The sequence below is a fragment of the Oncorhynchus kisutch genome, linkage group LG27, assembly GCF_002021735.2.
Source record: "Oncorhynchus kisutch isolate 150728-3 linkage group LG27, Okis_V2, whole genome shotgun sequence".
NCBI classification, from domain to species: Eukaryota; Metazoa; Chordata; class Actinopteri; order Salmoniformes; family Salmonidae; genus Oncorhynchus; species Oncorhynchus kisutch.
Window position 1 is genome coordinate 8,983,963 of NC_034200.2, and position 24,582 is coordinate 9,008,544.

Consider the following 24,582-nt stretch of genomic DNA (forward strand, 5'->3'; position numbering starts at 1 on the left):
ATTCAGATGTATCCCTGCACTTAAGCCCGAGCTCATCACACCATTCAGATGTATCCCTGCGCTTAAGCCCGAGCTCATCACACCATTCAGATGTATCCCTGCGCTTAAGCCCGAGCTCATCACACCATTCAGATGTATCCCTGCGCTTAAGCCCGAGCTCACCACAACGTTCAGATGTATCCCTGCGCTTAAGCCCGAGCTCATCACACCCCCTGCGCTTTAGCCGAGCTCATCACACTGTTCAGATGTATCCCTGCGCTTTAGCCGGAGCTCATCACACCGTTCAGATGTATCCCTGCGCTTTAGCCCGAGCTCATCACAGCCCGAGCTCATCACACCGTTCAGATGTATCCCTGCGCTTTAGCCCGTGATGTATCCCTGCGCTTTAGCCCGAGCTCACCACACCGTTCAGATGTATCCCTGCGCTTTAGCCCGAGCTCATCACACCATTCAGATGTATCCCTGCGCTTAAGCCCGAGCTCATCACACCATTCAGATGTATCCCTGCGCTTAAGCCCGAGCTCATCACACCATTCAGATGTATCCCTGCGCTTAAGCCCGAGCTCACCACAACGTTCAGATGTATCCCTGCGCTTAAGCCCGAGCTCATCACACCCCCTGCGCTTTAGCCGAGCTCATCACACTGTTCAGATGTATCCCTGCGCTTTAGCCGGAGCTCATCACACCGTTCAGATGTATCCCTGCGCTTTAGCCCGAGCTCATCACAGCCCGAGCTCATCACACCGTTCAGATGTATCCCTGCGCTTTAGCCCGTGATGTATCCCTGCGCTTTAGCCCGAGCTCACCACACCGTTCAGATGTATCCCTGCGCTTTAGCCCGAGCTCATCACACCGTTCAGATGTATCCCTGCGCTTTAGCCCGAGCTCATCACACCGTTCAGATGTATCCCTGCGCTTTAGCCCGAGCTCACCACAACATTCAGATGTATCCCTGCGCTTAAGCCCGAGCTCATCACACCGTTCAGATGTATCCCTGCGCTTTAGCCCGAGCTCATCACACCGTTCAGATGTATCCCTGCGCTTTAGCCTGAGCTCACCACACCTTTCACTCTTTATGAGCTCCCCTTGGGTTCATGTGAGCTAGAAGTACCTACACCTTCTAGTTTTTCTTCTCTCCCTTCCTCATTCCTTCTCCCTTACACTTTTGCTCTCTCTCACTTTCAGCTCCCCCTCACTCTCCTTCCTCCTACCCTCTCTCGGCCTGACGGCCTCTCACACCTTTGATGTATTTGCTGTCTCCGTTTCTTTCTCTCCCTTTCATCTGTCTACCTTAATGTCATACACCGCTTTCTATCTCCCACGCTCTCTTTACCTCCACGGTCTCTCTCCATCTCTCTCATTTGATCTGTGACTGTGTGGTCTTCTACCCCCTCTATTTATTTATCTCCAGTGGTTCCTCCCGCCCTCTTCCTGTCCTGATTTTCTCCTTCTCCCACTCTCTCTTTCTCGCTCCCCTTCTCTACTAAAAAGACTGAGTCAAGTCTCTCTCTCTCTCTATACCTTTTATCTCTTAGGTCTCTTTTTGCCTTCATTATTCCCTTTGATCATGTCATCCCATAGTACTCATATTAGAGTGCCCAATCAAAAACGCATATTTTGACCAATGGGTAAAAAAATATGTTAATTGTGTAGACACTCCTCTAAGAAAACCAATGGCTCAAACATCATGTCTCTTTCATAATCGGTTCAAAGGTTCTTAGAGTTTTTACCTTTGTAGGATGGCCAGAATTAGGGTGACTAATTCAATGGAGACCATAGACAAAAAAGTGGTAGGAAATCTGGAAATCTGGATTCTGTGCAAGAATTTACAGGCTCACTTTCCCATTGAACTAATCTTTCTTTCTTTTCGATTCCGCGGGACATGAAACAATATAGAGGTAAGATGGATATTGTTTTTGAGACATATTTTCATATTTGAATATACGCTTTCATATTAATTAGAAAATTCCTGTTCTTTTTCAAAGATTTCTCACAAAAACAATCGTATCTCTGTGAAATGTCAACGGATCACTGAGCGTATACAAAGCTATTTATTTTCAAAGGATTTTATTTTAAATTCAGCTCGTGCCATGCTAATTTAGATTTTTGCGACCCACATAAACAACTTTGAAGACGAAGACCACAAAATGTAAAACCTCAAAAGTTGTCATGAGAAACCTGCACCACTATGTCAGAGCTCAGTGCTTATTATCGGATGAATTAGGTTATGAAATCTGACTTTTTGGATATAATGCTAATGATATGTTAGAGAAAGGCCCCACTGAACGATTCAGAACATGAATTAACATATTTGACTTGGTAAAATGTATTTTATAACATAAGGAAGAGAGTCGCACACTCTTTATTTCGTTTTGTAGCTTACAGTTTACAGCTTACAGCATTTCTACACAAAATAATTGTATTTAAAAAATATATATATTTCACTAGGCAAGTCAGTTAAGAACACATTCGTATTTACAAACCCTAACCCGGACGACGCTGGGCCAATTGTGCGCCACCCTATGGGACTCCCAATCACGGCCGGTTGTGACACAGCCTGGAATTGAACCAGGGTTTGTAATGACGCCTCTCGCACTGTAGTGGGGATAGAGTTTCTCTGTGTGTGGGCAGCGATGCAGGTGTGTATTGTAGAGAACATTTCCCTGTGAGTGTGTATGGGAGAGAGCGTGTATGTCATGGCTAATGATTGTGAGTCGGACATATAAAGTTCCCTTATGTGTGTGTGGGCAGATGTGCATAGATATCTGTCGGGGTATATGATTTCTAAAGGAGTGTGTGTGTGTGCGACAGTGTTGGGTGTGTGTAGGCTGACACATGTCGGCTGACACAGGGATGGGAACTAACCTCATGTTTTCCCTTCATCCTACAGACTCGAATGTCATTCTTATTGGATTCCCACGTCCGCTTCTAGCAGAAGAACACAAAATGACATGACTGGAGGGTTATCACACAGGGGTATGATTTAATCAGGTGTATGTGATACCAGTGCGGTTATACAGTTAGCGTGTGTGTGTGTCTCACCTTGCTGTAGAATATTTCGTCCCCTGACATATTGTCCAGCTCCACTCTATATAGATCATCTCTGGAATATACATCAGGAGGGGAGAGAAACAGGGGGAGAGCAGAGTGGATCAAAATGGTTTAACAGTGACCGTATCATAAACCAGTCGATATAACTGCTGAAAGATAGAAGTGAGGATTGTTAGGGGTGTGGTAAGGACTATGGCTGAGAGGTGACTGTTGATGTTGTTGGTTACCTGGCTCCTATGTAGAGTGTGCGGTTCACCTGGAGCACTGTGTGAATGTGCAGCTCCTGTCTCTGTGAGGAACGATGAGCTCTACCCACAAACACAGGATACCTCCTCACCACTGAGAGAGAGAGAGAGAGAGAGAGAGAGAGAGAGAGAGAGGTTTATATTGTACTCTTATATTCAAGGGGATGGAGAAAGACGTAAAGGGTTGAAAGGGTAAAGGGTTGAAGAAGACAGTGAGGAGGATACAGTGAGGGAATGAGATAAAGGGGGGCTAGAGGAAGCTAGTAGCAGAGGGAGAAACATACAGGAGGGAGACAGAAGAGAGAGAGGGGGGATAGACCTATGGCAGATATAGCATGGAAGAACAGGACACGCTGCAGGGAGGGTGGAGAGGACACGGTGTCATTCTTCTCCAGGAGATTGAGTGGGACCTCTGTCTCATTGTCCTTGACTGCAGGGAGCCACATAATAATACACATCCATCCATCCATCTATTTATCTCCACCTCCTTGTCCTCTCTCTCTTTCCACATCTACCTATCTGTTCCCTATCTGTTCCCTATCCTCTCTCTCTCTCTCTCTCTCTCTCTCTCTCTCTCTCTCTCTCTCTCTCCTCTCTCCTCCCCTCCCCTCCCCTTGAACTAGGTTGATGCTCAATCAGAAATGCAATAAAAACAATGACAAAGCAATGACCTCAGATCGCAGCTCCATAATATTAAATCAAAGAGGCGAGGAGAGGAGAGCATTACATCTTTCATTCTTGCACACTCAAGGAAAAACACATTTTTCATTGCTGCTATCTATCCCTGTGACACGCTTGTTTTGTGTGAAAACAGCTCCAGACCAAGGCTGTGACCTCTAACCTTTCTGTCCTGATGGAATACTGAGATCCACCAGAGGGCCATTTATCAATGCTACTGATACCATACATACATAAACACACACTCACGTATGCAAGCAAGCGCACAAACACACACTTACACGGAAATGTCAGCGCACGAGCTGACAACTGAACAAACATGCACGCACGCGTGCACACATGCTCACGCACGGAAAATGACACATACCCTCTAAGGGAGCATAGCTTAGAGGACCGGGCTCCTCTGGGAAAGAGCTGTGAGCCAATTGAAGGAGCAGGAGGAGAAACATGAGGGGAGGGGCCATGGTCGTCATGGCAGCACAGCACGGGCACTAGACACGGAAAGAAAGAGAGGAGGGAGAAGAAAATAATCAGTCCTACAGGTACAAATCACACCAGAAATGTTATAGTCTCGTACAGATTCTGATTGCAACAGATTGCAAGCACACACTCTGTAACAATCTATAATACACACACACACACACACACACACACACACACACACACACACACACACACACACACACACACACACACACACAGCAATTCAACAGTCGAGACATAAATTATGGTCCACAGAGCAGTGTAGGCATGAGAGAGGGCTGGGTCAGAGGGGCAGGACACACTCTATAACACTTTATAACACCCACCCACAGACAGACAGACAGACAGACAGACAGAGAGAGAGAGAGAGAGCAATTAAACAGTTGGGACATAAAGTATGGTACACAGAGCAGTGTAGGCGTGAGAAAGGGCTGGGTCAGGGGGGCAGGACATACTCTATCACACACACACACACACACACACACCAATCTGGCTTTAGCAGAGTGCCCATTGTGTCAAATGAGGTATAATGTTCCCTCTATTGTGTAGAATGGCAATCCATTGTTGAGCATTCCCAGCTGAACGTGACGACCTAAGCCATATACCACCCCAGAGTCATACATAGAGACTGAAGCTATACAGGGAACCCTACAGGCGGCATACACCATAATATCCTATATAACAGAGAAGACTGAGGGCAGCTGGAGAACAACAGACTAGCTGAGGGAAGTCACACACACAAGCTGAACAGTCGCCATGCACTTAATAGAGCCCAGTGATTGGTAACGCACAACAATCCTAGTCATTCATTCAGCTGCAGTAAAGGCTCCTATCTAGGGTGATTTACAGTCAGTGCATACTGTAAGCACAGCATGTGAGTAGAACAATCTTCCAACTCTCTGACACATTTCAACTGGTGCCTTCCTGAACCACAGTGACCTCCCGACCAGGGGTCAAGAAGGCAGTGAATTGTGGGTAGACTGAGGGAGGAAACAGATTTAGGTCTTAACAAAACAATAAATGAACCTCTCTTTCACCCTCTCTCCCTCAAACACACACATATGCAACATATGCGAGAACACACACACGCACGCACACACACACACACACACACACACACACACACACACACACACACACACACACACACACACACACACACACACACACACACACACACACACACACACACACATAATCACACACATAATCACACACACACACACACACACACACACACACATAATCGCCTCCCCTCCCCACCCCCACACAAACCCCACAGCGCAGGGGTGAAACAGTCAAATGTGGGCATCCACAAGCCCATGCATCAATCAACACATTGCTCTCTATAAAACCAACACAGTGAAATAACAGCCGGGCTGACTTACTGCCACACATAAATAATGAGAAAGATTGTCTGACACTCTCTACACACCCAGACGTTTAAATGTCATTGTTTTTCTTTGATTCCTCAGAGGCTATGGCCTATCCTATATAAACACACACTGAGCTACAGTATTGTGTATGCATTCCGGGTTGGGAGCAGTTTCATTTGAACTCAGTCAATTCTTCATGAAATTCTTTACTGAGGAAAAATTGTAGCAACATTTATTTTCATTCAAGATTTCTCGCATTAGAATTGGAATTGTAATGGAGCTGACCCCAACCCTGTACAGGGCTACAACTCCACTCCACTCTAAATACAGTCCTCACTTTCTGCTGTTTCACACATGTACCACGACAAGAGATATATTCAATGCTTTGGAAAGAACAACTTCTCTTTGTCTGAGATACTAATTGAGGGATATAAGGAGGGATGATGGAAGAAGACGGAGGATGAGAGGAGAAAACTGAAAAGGAAATGAAAGGAAAGGAAAGTACAGGAGAGGAGAGGAAAGGAGAAGACATGAAAGGAAATGAGAGTGAGGGAAAGGAGAGGGGGCTCAAAGCTTGAGGTAGAAAATATCTTGAAGAATTTTAATGAGAATGTGATGGAAGGGTGGATGGAGGGATGCGATAAGAAAGAGAGGGAAGGAGAAAAAGGGGAACAGAGAGGCATAACAGCTCAATATCTGTGCTGTTCCAATCATATCGACCCACCTCACTCTTCCCCCATCCCCCTGTCATGTCCTCCCCTCATTCCTCTCTCCCCCTCTCCTATGATTTTTCTCTGAATGTAGCTCAATACAGGTGATAAAATGACCGTTTTTTGATACACGTATATAGCCATGCACACACACACACACACACACACACACACACACACACACACACACACACACACACACACACACACACACACACACACACACACACACACACACACACACACACACACACACACACACACACACACACACACTGTAAACTCTGTAACACCACAGAGCGAAAGCAATTTGAGTGACACCAGATTGTCACAGGTAGTCACATTGACACTAAAGTATGCTGATGATGAATCACACACACATGTACACACGCATGCACACACACAGACTCTGACTCTCTCTCACATACACACACACACAAGTCAAATGACGAAGCACCCTCATAAGGCCAGTTTTTGATCTTTGAAATCCCACTCCAGATCTGGGCCAAGGGCAGACTATATCGCACAGTGCTATTGGCTATCGACGATAGGTCTGGGAGAATATATAGACCACTATTGGCTACTGTATATCACAGCAGGTGATTGGTTTTAGTTGATTCCTTTGAAGTCTGAGCCTGCTTTTATTGAACCAGTTTTTAAATGGGGTGAGGAGGTGAGAGAGAGAGAGAGAGAGAGAGAGAGAGAGAGAGAGAGAGAGAGAGAGCGCGAGGGAGAGAGAGAGAGAGAGAGGGAGGGAGGGAGGGAGGGAGGGAGGGAGGGAGGGAGGGAGGGAGGGAGGGAGGGAGGGAGGGAGGGAGGGAGGGAGGGAGGGAGGGAGAAAGAGAGGGAGAAAGAGAGGGAGAAAGAGAGGGAGAAAGAGAGGGCGAGAGCGAGAGAGGTGTGTGTTCAGGTATTTGTTCCAAGTCATCCCTCCTGATGGGTGTAATGAAGTGACAGTTTACACCTGACTGGCTCAATGACTCTCTTGAGGGCCAACTGCATTCATTGTCAAAATAAATAAATCATTAAACTGTAGATGGCATTTGTGATATATCAAGAGTAGAATCACATATGCCACTGACTCTCATCTTGAAAAGGTGAGTCAAGACCAAAGCATGTGAACGGGAGTCTTTTTTTCATCCAACTCTTCAGTCTGATAAATACCACTTTAGATTTGCAGGTGATCATGCCTTTATTAGCACCCCCTAACCAAAATCAATACTCATTGCATTTGCATTTCAAATGCAGAATAGAGAAACAGCATTTTAATGGATCCCCTGGTAGATTCAGTACATACCACTTGAACTGCAGTGGAGGACTAGGTCATTCTAATGCATGAGAAATACAGAATTGTCAATATCAAGGCCCATAGCATTCTTTATACACACTTTCTAATCAGGTCGTGAGCTACACAATTACTGCAGAATGTGAGAAGGTAATTATTTTCTGCTACTGCGCTATCGAGGACAACTCTCGCTGCTCCGGACGACCAGGTGCTTTCATTCTCCGACGCTGATGTGAGGAAAACTCTCAAAAGAGTGAATACTCACAAAGCCTCTGGCCCAGATGGCATCCCTGGCCGCGTCCTCGGAAATGTGCTGACCTGGTGGTGGGCATCTTTTCGGATATCTTCAACCTGTCCCTGTCCCAGGCTGTAGTCCCCACCTGCTTCAAGGAGACCACCATTGTCCCAGTTCCCAAGAAAAACGAAGTGACATGCCCAAATGACTATCGCCCCTTTGTACTCACCCCGGTCATCGCGCCAACAGATCCACGGCCGATCCATCTGGACAAGAGGAACACCTACAGTATGTGCGAATGCTGTTCATTGACTACAGTTTAGCATTGTTCCCTCCAAGCTCAACACCAAGCTCAGAGCCCTGGGTTTGGACACCACCCTCTGCAACTGGATCCTGGACTTCCTGTCGGGCAGACCACAGGCTGTGAGGATTCGCAACAACCTCCTCCACACGGACTCTTAGCACAGGGCCCCCCCCAGGAGTGTATCATCAGCTCTTTACTGTACTCCCTGTCAACCTACAACTGCGTGGCTTTGAACAACACCGACTGCATCATCAAGTTTGCTGACGATGCCAGGCCTGATAACCAACAACGACGAGTCAGTCTACAGGAAGGAGGCAAGTGAACTGGTGCCAGGACAATAACTTCTCCGTCAACTTCAGCAAAACAAAGGAGTTGATTTTTGACTTCAGGAGGCAGAGGAGGGAACATACCCCAATCCACATCAACAGGACTGCAGTAGAGAGTCATCCGTTTTAAGTTCCTCAGCGTCCACATCACCGATGACTTGATATGGACCAGCAACACCACCACTCTTGTCAAGAGTGTGCAACAGTGCCTCTACTTCCTAAGGCAACTGAAGCAATTCGACATGCCACACGGGGGTCCTTTCCAAAATACTACCGTTGCACCATCGAGAGCGTTGTATCACGGTTGCATCACGGCCTGGTACGGGAAATACTCCATCTACGACCGCAAGGCCCTCCAATGGGTGGTGAAGACGGCCCAGTATATCCTTGGGACCGTACTCCTACCCATCATGGACATACACTGTAAATATTGGACTATAAATTGTGGCTTCCTATATTATACATATGCTAACATGTTCATTCTATCCTACTGAGCCATTTACTGTATGTTTGTATTTTTATATTTTATTATCTCTTATTGTTGTTACATTGTCGAGAAGGAACCTGCAAGTAAACGTTTAGTTGGACGCTGTATGTGTATCCTATCACTAATAAAACTTGAAAATGTGTTTCCTTTGGATCCGTATTATTCCAATACGTTGTGGTGCGTGTTCTGTTAGTGTCAAATGTGTCCTTGTGTTTGGGTCTGGGAACGGAGTGATGAGGAGGACTTTATCACCGTTCTCCTGCATCTCTCTCTCTCTCTCTCTCTCTCTCTCTCTCTACTGCAGCCACTCTTCCCTGTGCCCTGTGTTACCATAGCAACCGATAGCAATTGCAAATTAATCTAACTTGCCGAATAACTGCAATCACTGCACCAATTCAATTGAACTTACTCTCTCAAAAGGAAAACATGACTATAATCCTGAATGGGGATGAGTAAATGACAGAATGAGCCAATGAGAAATAACCTGTTTACAATGTGATAAATTGTGCCATTTTAAATCCACTTTAAAAACACAGCCACAGATGAGTCCACTAATGAGTTTGATATTCACACTTCTACCAGCAAAGGAAGTGGATATGAATACATTACTGCCTAGCTCGTTTACGGATTACCAATAATTATGGCTCTGATTCCGCTCCTAGCCTGCCATTCTAAATGAGGTGTTCCATTGTGCTGTGGTCTAAGTGTTCCGTAGCATTATCTAGATTGTAGTGGACACTGAGTAGTTCTCTGAAATCACAGGCTTTTAGGGAACACAACATGTTCCAACTCTATACAAGAGAGAGATGGAAAGAATTTACAGGAGGCAAACAAACACCCGACACTATTTCTTTCTGAAATGGTCATCTTTCTTTCTTTCTTTCTTTCTTTATTTCTTTCTACTCTCTCTCTCCCTCTCTTTCATCACACTCTTCCTTCAAGAGCCCATATGCAGGTTAAAATCCCTGAATAAAGTAGCGCGGCCTGAGGCGATGGGGGATAAACTGGGATAACTGGGTCACCTTCACCATCAAAGTGTCTACAGTACACTACATTTACTGGTTACATTAATGGACTGACACTGACAGTGATAACGGTGGAGTGTTACGGCATAGGAAATGGAGGTAGATGGCAAAAGGGCAGGCAAATTAGTTATGAATGTACGCAGACAAACACACACACACACACACACACACACACACACACACACACACACACACACACACACACACACACACACACACACACACACACACACACACACACACACACACACACACACACACACACACACACACACACACACACACACACTGACACACACACTAACACATAAGCATAGAAATCAATGAGATAAGGTCTTTATCTAATCAAGGAGATTGTGTTATTGGATACTACAGCCTTCCCTTAAGTGTAATTGTCTGGGGGCCAATCCCAGTTAAGGGAATATGGCGTTTTGTCTGTTAAATATCCTAATGCACTTTTCAATCTGCAGAGTAATTTATATGCTAATGCCCAGGTTATGTCTGCATTAGATTCCCTGGCATAGTGCTGAACGTTATCATGAAGAGGGATGGAGGGAGGAAGGGATAGAGAGAGTGAAAAAGAGAAGAAAGAGAGAGAGAATTTCCCCCTGGGTCTATTATGCCAGTATGTAATTATAAAGAAGCTGGTCAGACCTGGAGAGTAGCCACAGCCAGAGAGCACCTCTCTCCCCCTCTATCCCTCTCTCACAGGTCCCACTCTCTGGAGAGTAGCCACAGCCAGAGAGCACCTCTCTCCCCCTCTATCCCTCTCTGACAGGTCCCACTCTCTGGAGAGTAGCCACAGCCAGAGAGCACCTCTCTCCCCCTCTATCCCTCTCTCACAGGTCCCACTCTCTGGGGAGTAGCCACAGCCAGAGAGCACCTCTCTCCCCCTCTATCCCTCTCTCACAGGTCCCACTCTCTGGGGAGTAGCCACGGCCAGAGAGCACCTCTCTCCCCCTCTATCCCTCTCTGACAGGTCCCACTCTCTGGAGAGTAGCCACAGCCAGAGAGCACCTCTCTCCCCCTCTATCCTTCTCTCACAGGTCCCACTCTCTGGGGAGTAGCCACAGCCAGAGAGCACCTCTCTCCCCCTCTATCCCGCTCTCACAGGTCCCACTCTCTGGGGAGTAGCCACAGCCAGAGAGCACCTCTCTCCCCCTCTATCCCTCTCTCACAGGTCCCACTCTCTAGAGGTCCAGTGTTGGGTGAACATGTCTACATGCAACTGGTCTGAAAACTGTCAAATATAGAATTAATCAAACTATTCAACATCTCAGAAAAAAAACGTTTTGGTAAATTTACAAAATGCTGTAGTTTTAAGAGTTACTGTCTTTTAGGGACAGCTGATCTAAAAACAGTTATAAGGAGAGTTGATCATTGAGGAGCCCTAGGAGGGGTCAGACAGCCTATCCTAGGTCAGTTATTAAGGAAAGTTGAGCAGAAAAGTGCCCTATGGGAGTGGTTAGACAGCTGATCCAGCTGATAAAGGGGCAGATAAGAGCTAGAAGAGGTCACACAGCCGAGCTCTCTATTTTTATTAACATAATACCTTAGCTTCTAATTGCCTTTTTTGCATATTCATCCTCAACTTGGACCGGTCTCATGCTCTCTCTCTCTCCCTCCCTGATTCAGAGGGGTTGGATTAAATGCGGAAGACATATTTCTGTTGAATGCATTCAGTTCTCTCGCTCTGCATCTTTCTCTCTCTCTCTCTCCTTCTCTCTCTCTCCCTCCCGACCTCCCTGCAATCCCCCCCGCACCCTCTCTCAGACAGTACATGTTATTCTGGTCTAACTAATGGGGAGTGTTTAGCAGTACCCTTGGCTTGTCTTTGAGTCCTGAGTGAAATATCTCCCCAAGCAACAGAAAGCCGCAGCCCAAACACACACACACACACAGGAAGACACGCACGAATACACACACACATCCACATAGGCAAACACCCACGCACACATGCACACCGAACACATGCATATGTTCGACTGCATCGCTCACACATTTTATAACTTGGAGCTGGGTCTGCAACAGATGTATGTGTTTATTTATAGTGCCGTACTAGGCTACAGCCAGATTAGACACACACACACACACACTGTGCTGAGCTGCAGCAAGGGCAAACGTCAGCTACTACACAGAGCTCAACTGCAGCAAGCCCATATGCATTCACAGCACAACACTGGGATGTCGAGCACATAGAGCAGGGGTCATCAACTAGATTTAGCCGTGGGATGATTTTTTTTTTCTTGAGCGAAAGGTCAGGTGGCCGGAACATAATTACAAAGAATTTGTATATCGAAACTTGACCGGAAGAAGCCCAAACAGATATAACATTTGACTAAAACATACCGTTTCAAACCTTGCTTACATTCTTATACGATCGCGTACACTGAGCATACAAAACATTAAGAACACCTGCTCTTTCCATGACATAGACTGACCAGGTGAATCCAGGTGAAAGCTACGATCCCGTATTGATGTCACTTGTTAAATCCACATCAATCAGTGTAGAAGAAGGGGAGGAGACAGATTAAAGAAAGGTTTTTAAGTTTTGGGACAATTGAGACATGGATTGTGTATGTGTGCCATTCAGAGGGTGAATGGGCAAGACAAAATATTTAAGTGCCTTAGAATGGGGTATGGTAGTAGCTGCCAGGTGCACCGGTTTGAGTGTGTCAAGAATTGCAACACTGCTGGGTTTTTCACACATCAACAGTTTCCTGTGTGTATCAAGAATGGTCCACCACCCAATGGACATCCAGCCAACTTGACACAACTGTGGGAAGCCTTGGTGTCAACATGGGCCAGCATCCCTGTGGAACGCTTTTGACACCTTGTAGCTCAGCGGTAACTTAACGGGTCCTAATGGTTGGTATACTTAGCGTGTGTATCTCTCTATTACGTGTGGGAATACTTTAAAACAGATTTTTTAAATGTAAATCACTTGAAGATAATTTGCGGGTGTTTTTGTCTTTCATGTCAGTGCATACAGTGCATACAGTGCATACAGGTCATACAGTGCATACAGTGCATACAGTGCATACAGTGCATACAGTGCATACAGTGCATTCATGAAAGTATTCACCTATTGACCTTTTCCACATTAAAGCCTTATTCTAAATTGCATTAAATATTTTGTTTTCTTCAATCTACATCCAATACCTCATAAAGAAAAAGCAAAAACAGGTTTTTAGACATTTTTGCAATTTTTTTTTTTTTAAATATACAAAAAATGTAACATCACATTTACATAAGTATTCAGACCCTTTACTCAGTACTTTGCTGAAGCACCTTTGGCAGTGATTACAGCCTTGAGTCTTCATGGGTATGATGCTACAAGCTTGGCACACTTGTATTTGGGGAGTTTCTCCCATTCATCTCTGCAGATCCTCTCAAGTGCTGTCAGGTTGGAGGAGGAGCGTCGCTGCACAGCTATTTTCAGGTCTCTCCAGAGATGTTCGATCAGGTTCAAGTCCGGGCTCTGGCTGGGCAACTCAAGAATATTCAGAGACTTGTACCGAAGCCACTCCTGCATTGTCTTGGCTGCATGCTTAGGGTCATTGTCCTGTTGAAAGGTGAACCTTAGCCCCAGTCTGACGTCCTGAGCGCACTGGAGCAGGTTTTCATCAAGGATCTCTCTGTACTTTGCTCCGTTCATCTTTTCATCGACCCTGACTAGTCTCCCTGACTAGTCTCCCCGTCCCTGCCGCTGAAAAACATCCCCACAGCATGATGCTGCTACCACCATGCTTCACAGTAGGGATGGTGCCAGGTTTCCTCCAGGTGTGATGCTTGGCATTCAGGCCAAAGAGTTCAATCTTGGTTTCATCAGACCAGACAATCTTGTTTCTCAAGGTGTGAGTCCTTTAGGTGCCTTTTGGAAAACTCCAAGCGGGCTGTCATGGGCCTTTTACTGAGTGACTGCTGTCTGGGCACTCTACGATAAAGACCTGATTGGTGGAGTGCTACAGAGATGGTTGTCCTTCTGGAAAGTTCTCCCACATCCCCAGTGGAACTCAGGAGCTTTGTCAGAGTGACCATCGGGTTCTTGGTCACCTCCCTGACCAAGGCCTTTCTCCTCTGATTGTTCAGTTTGGCCGGACGGCCAGCTCTAGGAAGATCTTGCTGGTACCAAACTCCTTCCATTAAATAATGATAGAGGCCAGCCACTGTGTTCTTGGGGACATTCAATTTTTTGGTACCCTTCCCCAGATCTGTCTCTCGACACAATCCTGTCTCAGAGCTCATACATTTCCAAATCATGTCCAGTCAATTGAATTTACCACAGATGGACTCCAATCAAGTTGTAGAAACATCTCAAAGATGATAAATGAAAACAGGATGCACCTGAGCTCAATTTCGAGTATCATAGCAAAGGGTCGGAACATTTATGTAAATAAGGCATTTCTGTTTTTAAGTTTTTATACATTTCCAAAATTTTCTAAAAACCTGTTTTCACTTTGTAATTATGGGGTATTGTGTGTAGATTGATGAGGAGAAAAAAATTATTTAAACCATTAGAATAATGCTATAACATAACAAAATGTGGAAAAGGGGAAGGGGTCTGAATACTTTCCGAATGCACTGTATATAAATCCCCCGCGGGCCACCAGTTGGGGAAAAGGTACGCAGAATACGCAGACACACGATAAACACATAATCACAAGAAAGTGTACATGTGCAGACAGGCACACACAAACACACTCCCTGAGCACCTATACCTATACAGTATAGAACATGCCATGCCCTGTGTTTGATTGCTTGTAATTAAGATAAATATAGTCTTTGCCATAGCAGAGCAGAGATGATTGCTGTACACTATGACCATATGGGGTCTGTACAAGTATTGCATGTGCACCAGGCTACACGTGTGTAAAGACACACTCAAAGCATGTACATACACACACACAAACAGTTGAACATGTGCACACACTTATGCATGCATGTGAACACACACACACACACACACACCCTCTCCACTGAACGTGCTCCCTTCCTCTCTCTCAGGTATAATTGTGTTGCTGCTCTACTCCTTTGCGTCTCTCTCAATTTTGACTCTCCCCTGATGAAAATTCATAATTAAGAGAGAACCTTGGCATCTGAAACTGAAGGAGAGAGGGAGGAGAAGAGAGGTGGAGAGAGGGAGGAGGAGGGTGGAGGCGAGAGGGAGGAGGAGAGAGAGAGAGAGGAGGAGAGAGGTAGGAAGAGAGAGGTGGAGAGGGAGATTATCTCCAGCAAAAACAAAATCAGAATATAACCAGAATCTCCAGAAGTCAAGACAAAAGACTCTACTGTGCCTCTGTCTGCCAATAAAATCCTCATCCAGGTTTTTCTTTTTGCTACGATGCCTTTTAAATGGCTTTCTTTGGCTTACAGGCTCTGTGAACTCTTTCTCTTGGATGGGTAAAGCAGCAAGTGCTTCAACAAAAAGAGTGCACTTCCAAGAAACTCCCAGCTACTCTACATAAGAAGTAAGAAGTCAAGGGGAGCAGACAAACTAGGATTTTGAAACGGTTGTTTGAGTCAGTGTGAGGCACACAAAGTGGACGGCTGCTTTCATGCAAATGAGCACAAGAGACAAGACACAGACATAGGAATAACCATCACCTTTCTAGAGGGCAGAAAAGGCAGAGATAAAGTTATCGTATTCCAACTCACAGTATAGGAACAAGTGTTCACTGTCTGTATATATTTGCATTATTGTGCTATAATGGAGTTATAGTAAACTAGAAAGGAAAGCAAATAGGCCCGTGAAAGTGACCTAAAGGCTACATACTGTAAATCCTAAAACAAAAGTGGTTTACAAAAGGAGTAATCTAACTCTCCTTCCTATTGTCTACAAGTGTTTATAATAACCTCACCCTGTTCTATATTAAAGTTCTCACTCCTCTCCTGTCATTTACAGTAGGCCCTACACATCAACTTTGCTTTAATGTTCAAGTGCAGGTCCTAGATCAGCCATTCCCAAACTATTTTGGTGCTATGATGACCAGCCACAGCCAATTAAGCCACACCTCAAATAGGACCTGACTGTCACTCATCAATGGGTTCAGACACACCATTTGGGAAAAAGTGCCCTAGATTGATTCTAATCAGAATCTCATCCTCAGAGGATAACGATCTCCCATAAACTCTAGTTAATATGGCAACATGTGGGAAACATGAAAGGGTTCACCATCAAATATCCACAAGACACATGTTCCGTACACACACACATGCTCACACGCACACACCCACCCGCCCTGAACCTATGTGCTATTAGGTCCCTGGTTCGCTTTAATACGAGTGTAGCAAAGGCTTCACTACACTCGGGGATCCAGGGCTAAGGGATCTGAGAGACACGTGTTGCAGAAGTGAACACACATGTTAGCATCACTCTAACGGTTGTGTGAGACCTCACGCTGGGCAACAAACTCTCTTTATAATGAGCAGAGCTCAGGGGAGACATTGTTGATGAAAGAAGAGCATACAACTTAAAACATAAATACTCAAATATGTTCCTAATGTATAATAAATCACTGCACAGGGCCTTTTATCCAATATATATATATATATATAAGCACTTATCTATACGTGACCCATGCAGGAATCAGATTCCACCCATTCAGGTCGGTGAACACCGGAGCAAGCAACCTAAATGGAACTGGGCCAAATAGTGTTTTTTTTCTTCCCCGGTGTGAGCTGGTTTGTTTTTGGTACCTCCTCTCCTCACAACAAGATCTACATTCTGATGGGCAGTACAATGGCCTGCCTCCGGGAGCCCAGCACCTCTGCCCTCTTTATGCTGAAGAATGGCTCCCTGACGACCTTGCTCCCAGGACCCCAGCTGGTATAGGTCACCGAGCAGATGCCTGCACAGCCAGGCCCCTCTGATCCTATAGACCCTGGGGTATACAGAGGCTTCACAGGGTTGCTTTGAGAGTGTTGATGTAGTGCTGAGGAAGTAAAAGACTGGACTGTCTGGGCGGTTAGGAGGACTTCGGGACACACTCCATACTGGTCCATCGAACAGAAGAACATCAGCATGCACCATATAAGTTATGGGGCCTCAGTAGCCGACATATCCTTTTTGTGTCACATCTGGATATTTCAAACCTTGATCATAAATTCTGATTAACACCTGCACTGCCACATAGTACTATAGGGTTGGGGAAGCTCTAGGAGCTAACACGAGCCTTCAGGTCTCAGGGAAAGCTACTCGTCATGCACGACTGGTTCACTGGCCAACCTCTGTTACTCGTGTATTGAACTAGAGCAAACTGAATGTGTGAGAAATCCTCACCTACTCTAGTAGGAAATGGAGGTACTGGACAATAAAAAAGTGCAATTTTATTATTCATGTTTAAATAATGAAGCAGTTTAAATAATTAAGCAGCACTTTTTACTCAACCTCCATTTTCCTCCCAAGTAGGCATTTAGGAAGAATAACAGAGGCAAAATGGTGTTTACTCATTTTACAGCTAAAAGGGAAACAGCATTTCTCACACTCTGCAGTTTTGAAACCAATCAATCAATGTTTACCAGTGTAAAAGAAGCATGGCTGTGGGAAGATGTTTAGGGCTGGGGGTGATGCATTTGCCAAAATGTTTTATCCCTGCGCAGCTGGCGGCTATGTCTGTTTTATTTTTATTTATTTCAGAAGTAAACAAGAACAAATCGTTTGCAATTGCCATCTTGGTCATAGAGGAACAGAATGAAGAGTCTACAGGTCTGTTACCAAGACTTGCTTAGTACATGAACCGGTTGGGCGCCGTCTAAAGAGCGCCTAAGGGAAACACTGGCTGCACATGTTGTTCCTCTAGTGGGGTGAGCACCTGCTCACAGGGCTGCTGTGTGGCTGCCTGTGTCTAAAGCAGGGAAAACAGGGAAACCATTCACACTCCCTTAGACTGCATGCCTCCCCCTCTCTCTTTTTTCATACTCTTGTCTCTCCATCTCTATCTCTCGATTCTTTCTACTTTCTGTCTCTCTCTCCTCCTTGCTCTTACCCTTTTCTCTCCCTCCCTTTTCTCTCTCAGCCCCTCTCTCCCCATCTCTCTCTCTGCACTTCTCTCCATGTCCCTTTACCCCCCCCCCCTCTCTCTCCTCCCCCTCTCTACGACCAGGGGCTTTTCTTTGCCTTGACAAACTTGGTGCGAACATTACCCAACTTGTAATTTGTCGGAACCCAGCGTCTCCACAATCTCCCTCCATGAATTGGCCTATACATGCTGGTCTTTATATAATACATGGCTAGATTCGTAGAGGTGCAGGTACTTCTGTACCTCCTAGGACCAAGCGATGCTCAAAGTAGTTTGTTCGCCATGTTGAATCCACACTGAGTTTCGGGCTGAATCGGGAAGAACCAATCACCGACGAAGGGGCGTAGACTTCGGCTAGTGAACTTCGGCTTGCCTCGAGATAAAATGTTGTGTGCACGAATAGCCGAAAAAACCTTTGCCAAGGACCAAAACGCACAAAAGCATCCCAAAATGTTGGCATAATATATGCACAATCTGTTCGGATGCCTTTAAAGTCCTCTACTGGAACTCGCTGGCCTTGAACATAAAGTGGGAAGTTGAAAACAATAAATAATACATAACGGGTAAATCAATCTGCCAGCCCCAGAAAGTCCAACAGTAAGTGAGCAGTGTTGGGTTCTTAAGGAAGCCGCAGTGTAAGTCTGATGGACACAAACATTGAGAGAGTGGGTGGCGTGTTGGCAGCCCAGGCTTTAGTGTACAGTATATTCAGCCTGCCTGCCTGTGGGATTTTGCCCAAATAAGCTCCCTGATGTTGATCCCTCTTCTCTGAAGACTCCCTTTGGTCATACTACTTGGCCCTGCTAGAAAGGACATAAATACAACTTTATCTTGTCATAAATGTGATTATAGACACTAAACCTTAACCCTAATAAAGACCACAAAGCTCATCCTATTGTCCATTCAATGTCCCTTCAAGCATGGCCATCTGGTGTCTACTCCTCCTTCTCCTTCACACTTTCAGCTCTATATGGGAATGCTCTGACCCTGCTAACTTCCCTTAGAGACATCAGTATCACCTCCCACTCACAGTCAGAGATATAGAGTTCAGCAAACCCTGTCACCTCATCTCAAAGTCCAAAGCCATTACGTTCCAGCAAGTGTACACAATAAAATACACAGTAGAATGTCATGTTTCACAAGTCTTACAAGAGTCTTACAAGTGTTGGAAAGCACATTGGGTGTGGATACGGTGGGAACATGTGGGTCTGAGCAAGTGTGATGTCAATGATGTTTGTGGAAATGTGCTGTATGTATGTGAATGTTAAGTTGTTTATTGTTTTTGCCTATGTGTGTTGGGTTTTCTTTTGCTGTCAAGGAAAAGCAGCAAGAGTAGGTGAAATAAAATAGATATTTTTAAAGAATGTCATGTTTGCTGCACTCTATATGCATGGCTCTCCTCCGGCTCCCATCGAAAACCCTATGGACCAATAGCAGGCAATCCAGAGGCCATTTGGAATGAACAGGGTAACAACAGGGGGTGGCAGTCTGGGCATACTTATTTTACTACCAATAAAATGAGTCTAGTTAAAAGTACAGGCCAGTGTTTTACATTATACTACACTTAGACCATAAACCATGGAACTACCGTAATTCCATTACTGAAAGAATAATGAGCCAATCAATGGAGTGACAGAAGTCAAATCACCATGTCTGACCTTTGGTCTAAAATCACTGAAAACCTTGAGAAAACATAATTATTCAATGTCACGCTTTCATGCCAATTACTTACCCTCAGGTCATTCCCCAGGTTCAGAGTCACACTGTACAAGAATGACCCAAGGAATTAAACAAAACTAACATTATGTGCCTCATGCATAGCGGTGAATAACAGCTGCGGTTCCTTATAGGATCAGTGTGCCTATGTAGACTAGTTGACAACATGATTAAACTCATCATCTTCACTATATTGTCATGCTTATGATCAGAATTCTTACTGTGGTTGCATGTTGACATTGAAAGCAGTTCTAAACATTTATGATCAAATACCAATAGGCCCACATCAAACTACTGGACGACATCAAGTGATGCAAAACATGACAAAAATCGTACAAAAATCAATGAATCCATCATGAAAACAATGATACATTGAATAACACAAAGAACACAGGGCCCAGACAGTAGCAACCCCGGGTGACAGATACGTCAAATGAAGATGCCACACGAGTATTTTGTCATTATCAGTAACCCAAAGCATTCAATGGCAGGCAGCTAATTAAACACACATGCGTTTATTCAAAGCATGCACATCCAAAACCAGCAACATAAAGGTGCAGCCGCGACAAAAACGCTTCTACGGTCAAACGCAATGCCTGTTCACCGTCGTCGCCATACCGCTTAGCTCACTCACCACTGACCGACAGGTATGCGGGCTATGTCTGGCTGGGTACCAGCCGTCTTCTCGTAACCTATACAGACCGGGTTTTCTACAACTCTCAAATCAACACAAAGGGTGAAGCACAGCACCGAGCTCTCTCTGGGGGTTTTGAATCACAATACTTTGTTGAGAACCTCTATCCCCGCAGCTAGCCTAACATCAAGCCCCTCCATCAAGCCTCTCCATCGCACCTGTCTCTTCGTCGAGTGGCTTCTACGCGTAACCGTGGCATCTCCGTTATATTTCAGAGAATGCGCCCAGACCAGTCCGGACCTTTCCAATAAACCTTTCCCGGTTGAAAGCGAAATACGGTACATGCAGGTGCAATGGTTTCTATAGTCTACATTCCAATTGCCTTGGCAGAAAATGTACATATTTTGCGAGCACCCCTGCAAATCACAAAATTAAAGTAGAATCAGTGTAGAGGGGTAAGCAAGCATCACCATCAAATGACTAGAAAGCTTAGGCTACATGTGCAGGCAAAATACTCACCAGTCTTTCGATTAAGTCTTAATTAATTCACACAGTTGTGCAGTCTTTCCAGCACTGTCAGCCCGAGAGAGACAACGGCTCTCCTCCCTGATTTGAGTCGGCACTGGTCAAGCTCTTATCACAGGCTGTATTGCATATATATATATTCCTAGACAATACTTGGTTCAGGAAGAACACCAACGCAGAATGTCTCCATAGCCAATAATACATCAAAATACCAAACCAAGACCGAGACAGAAATATTCACGGCAGGGGCCCATTGCAAAACGACACAGCACCCCACAGTGTATGAATGGGGACGTCCTTGCTCTCTTGCTCTCTTCCTTTCTTACTTGCTCACGCTCTCTCTCTCTCTCTCTCTCTCTCTCTCTCTCTCTCTCTCTCACACACAATTCAATTCAATTCAAGTGGCTTTATTGGCATGGGAAACATATGTTTACATTGCCATAGCAAGTGGAGTATATAATATACAAAAGTGAAATAAACAATAAAAACGAACAGTAAACATTACAGTCACAGAAGTTCCAAAATAATTAAGACATTACAAATGACATATTATGTACAGTGGGGAGAACAAGTATTTGATATACTGCCGATTTTGCAGGGTTTCCTACTTACAAAGCATGTAGAGGTCTGTAATTTTTTATCATAGGTACACTTCAACTGTGAGAGACGGAATCTAAAACAAAAATCCAGAAAATCACATTGTATGATTTTTAAGTAATTAATTTTCATTTTCTTGCATGACATAAGTATTTGATCACCTACCAACCAGTAAGAATTCTGGCTCTCACAGACCTGTTAGTTTTTCTTTAAGAATCCCTCCACTCATTACCTGTATTAACTGCACCTGTTTGAACTCGTTACCTGTATAAAAGACACCTGTCCACACACTCAATCAAACAGACTCCAACTTCTCCACAATGGCCAAGACCAGAGAGCTGTGTAAGGACATCAGGGATAAAATTGTAGACCTGCACAAGGCTGGGATGGGCTACAAGACAATAGGCAAGCAGCTTGGTGAGAAGGCAACAACTGTTGGCGCAATTATTAGAAAATGGAAGAAGTTCAAGATGATGGTCAATCACCCTCGGTCTGGGGCTCCATGCAAGATCTCACCTCGTGGGGCATCAATGATCATGAGGAAGGTGAGGGATCAGCCCAGAGCTACATGGCAGGACCTATTCAATGACCTGAAGAGAACTGGGACCACAGTCTCAAAGAAAACCATTAGTAACACACTACGCCGTCATGGATTAAAATCCTGCAGCGCACGCAAGGTCCCCCTGCTCAAGCCAGCGCATGTCCAGGCCCGTCTGAAGTTTGCCAATGACCATCTGGATGATCCAGAGGCGGAATGGGAGAAGATCATGTGGTCTGATGAGACAAAAATAGAGCGTTTTGGTCTAAACTCCACATCTTTTCTTGTGGCAACAAATCACAAATCTTGCTGCTGTGATGGCAAACTGTGGTATTTCCCCCAGTAGATATGGGAGTTTATCAAAATCGGGTTTGTTTTCGAATTCTTTGTGGATCTGTGTAATCTGACGGAAATATGTGCCTCTAATATGGTCATACATTGGGCAGGAGGTTAGGAAGTGCAACTCAGTTTCCACCTCATTTTGTGGGCAGTGTGCACATAGCCTGTCTTCTCTTGAGAGCCAGGTCTGCCTACGGTGGCCTTTCTCAATAGCATGGCTATGCTCACTGAGTCTGTACATAGTCAACGCTTTCCTTAAGTTTGGGTCAGTCACAGTGGTCAGGTATTCTGACACTATGTACTCTCTGTTTAGGGCCAAATAGCATTCTGGTTTGCTGTTTTTTTGTTAAATCTTTCCAATGTGTCAAGTAGTTTTCTCATGATTTGGTTGGATCTAATTTTGTTGCTGTCCTGGGGCTCTGTGGGGTGTGTTTGTGTTTGTGAACAGAGCCCCAGGACCAGCTTACTTAAGGGACTCTTCTCCAGGTTCATCTCTCTGTAGGTGATGGCTTTGTTATGGAAGGTTTGGGAATCACTTCCTTTTAGGTGGTTGTAGACTTTTAACAGTTATTTTCTGGATTTTGTTAATTAGCGGGTATGGGCCTAATTCTGCTCTGCATGCATTATTTGGTGTTCTACGTTGTACACGGGATATTTTTGCAGAACTCTGCATGCAGAGTCTCATTTTGGTGTTTGTCCCATTTTGTGAATTCTTGGTTGGTGAGCGGACCCCAAGACCTCACAACCATAGGGCAATGGGTTCTATAACTGATTCAAGTATTTTTGCCAGATCCTAATTGGTATGCCACATTTTCTGTTCCTTTTGATGGCATAGAATGCCCTTCTTGCCTTGTCTCTCAGCTCGTTCACAGCTTTGTGGAAGTTACCTGTGGCGCTGATGTTTAGGCCAAGTAATGTATAGTTTTTTTGTGTGCTCTCTCTCTCTCTCTCTCTCTCTCTCGCTCTTTCACTCGCACCCATACAGTTATGTTTTTGTCTTGCATATTCAAATCAATCACTTATGTTCATCATGAAAAATCTAACAAACAAAAAAAGAATGACAAAATTATTTAAAAATATATATATTTTGTCTTTGAACACTAGCATATCATTCGGCTAGAAATATGGAACAAACGGCAAATGTCTATTTTAGAGAAAGAATGACATTCTGATTAGGATCCAATAAAATGTCATCCAATTAAAAGAGGACATAACCCATGAGGAACAAATCTGGGTGTCAAAATGTCAAAGGTAGGTTAAAACACTGTATAATAAAGGAACCACTGCTGTAGGAACGAACAGTGCGAGAAGAAAGATGTGTGATCATTTACCACAGGGAATTAGGTGATGTTGCTGTCATCGACTTCCATGCCATCAGTGGAAGCTGTCAAAAGTAAAGAAATAAAACGAAAGGGGGGCACAAGGGAGCGGCTGAGTGGCAGATGTTTCCAGAGAAGGATCTCAACAAATAAAAGCAGGGTATCTCTATAATTGTGTACAGTAATTATATATTCACTCAATAAAATGTGTTACAGCCTATTCATACTATTCTGTGAGGTAGGACAGACAAAGTCGTTGTAAATGATGGTTTTCCTAATTACGTAAATAGTCTTATCCATCTGTAAAATCTATTGGTATCATAAACACAGGCCCATAAACACAGCCAGAGGCAGATGCAGTATAAAAAATAAGCAATGTTTATTGAAGGAATAAAGGTTTAGGATGGCTTGTTTTACACAGGCTACAGTAAAACACAACACTAATGACATGAATGTCTGTAGTACTGCAGTGCTTTCAAAGACTACTAGTTGATATTCACAACTGAACAAAAACAGTCCAAAAACAGTGACAATTAAAACTACACAATGAAAGACAGAGAAAACAGTTATTCACATTTAAACATAAACAGTAAATATTTTAGAAATACAAATACATAGGTTAATTGAAAGACAATTACCTCAGTGGAGGAAGGGTTCAATGTACTGCTTGGACCCCCCATAAAAATCT

The 24,582-nt window shown here is 44.5% G+C and overlaps 1 protein-coding gene across 1 annotated transcript in view; it reads right to left on the bottom strand.

The window, feature by feature from the left end:
- LOC109871485 (semaphorin-6B-like) overlaps window positions 1-21,369 on the bottom strand; it is a 70,851-nt gene extending 49,482 nt beyond the window's left edge. The window contains exons 1-5 of the mRNA XM_031807309.1: window positions 21,096-21,369; window positions 4,342-4,465; window positions 3,279-3,390; window positions 3,043-3,103; window positions 2,866-2,928 (exon numbers count right to left, since the gene is read on the bottom strand). Coding sequence (XP_031663169.1) covers window positions 2,866-2,928; window positions 3,043-3,103; window positions 3,279-3,390; window positions 4,342-4,447 — 342 coding nt within the window. The 5' untranslated portion in view covers window positions 4,448-4,465; window positions 21,096-21,369. The remainder of the gene's footprint in view (window positions 1-2,865; window positions 2,929-3,042; window positions 3,104-3,278; window positions 3,391-4,341; window positions 4,466-21,095) is intronic.
- Between the last annotated feature and the right edge of the window lie 3,213 nt (window positions 21,370-24,582).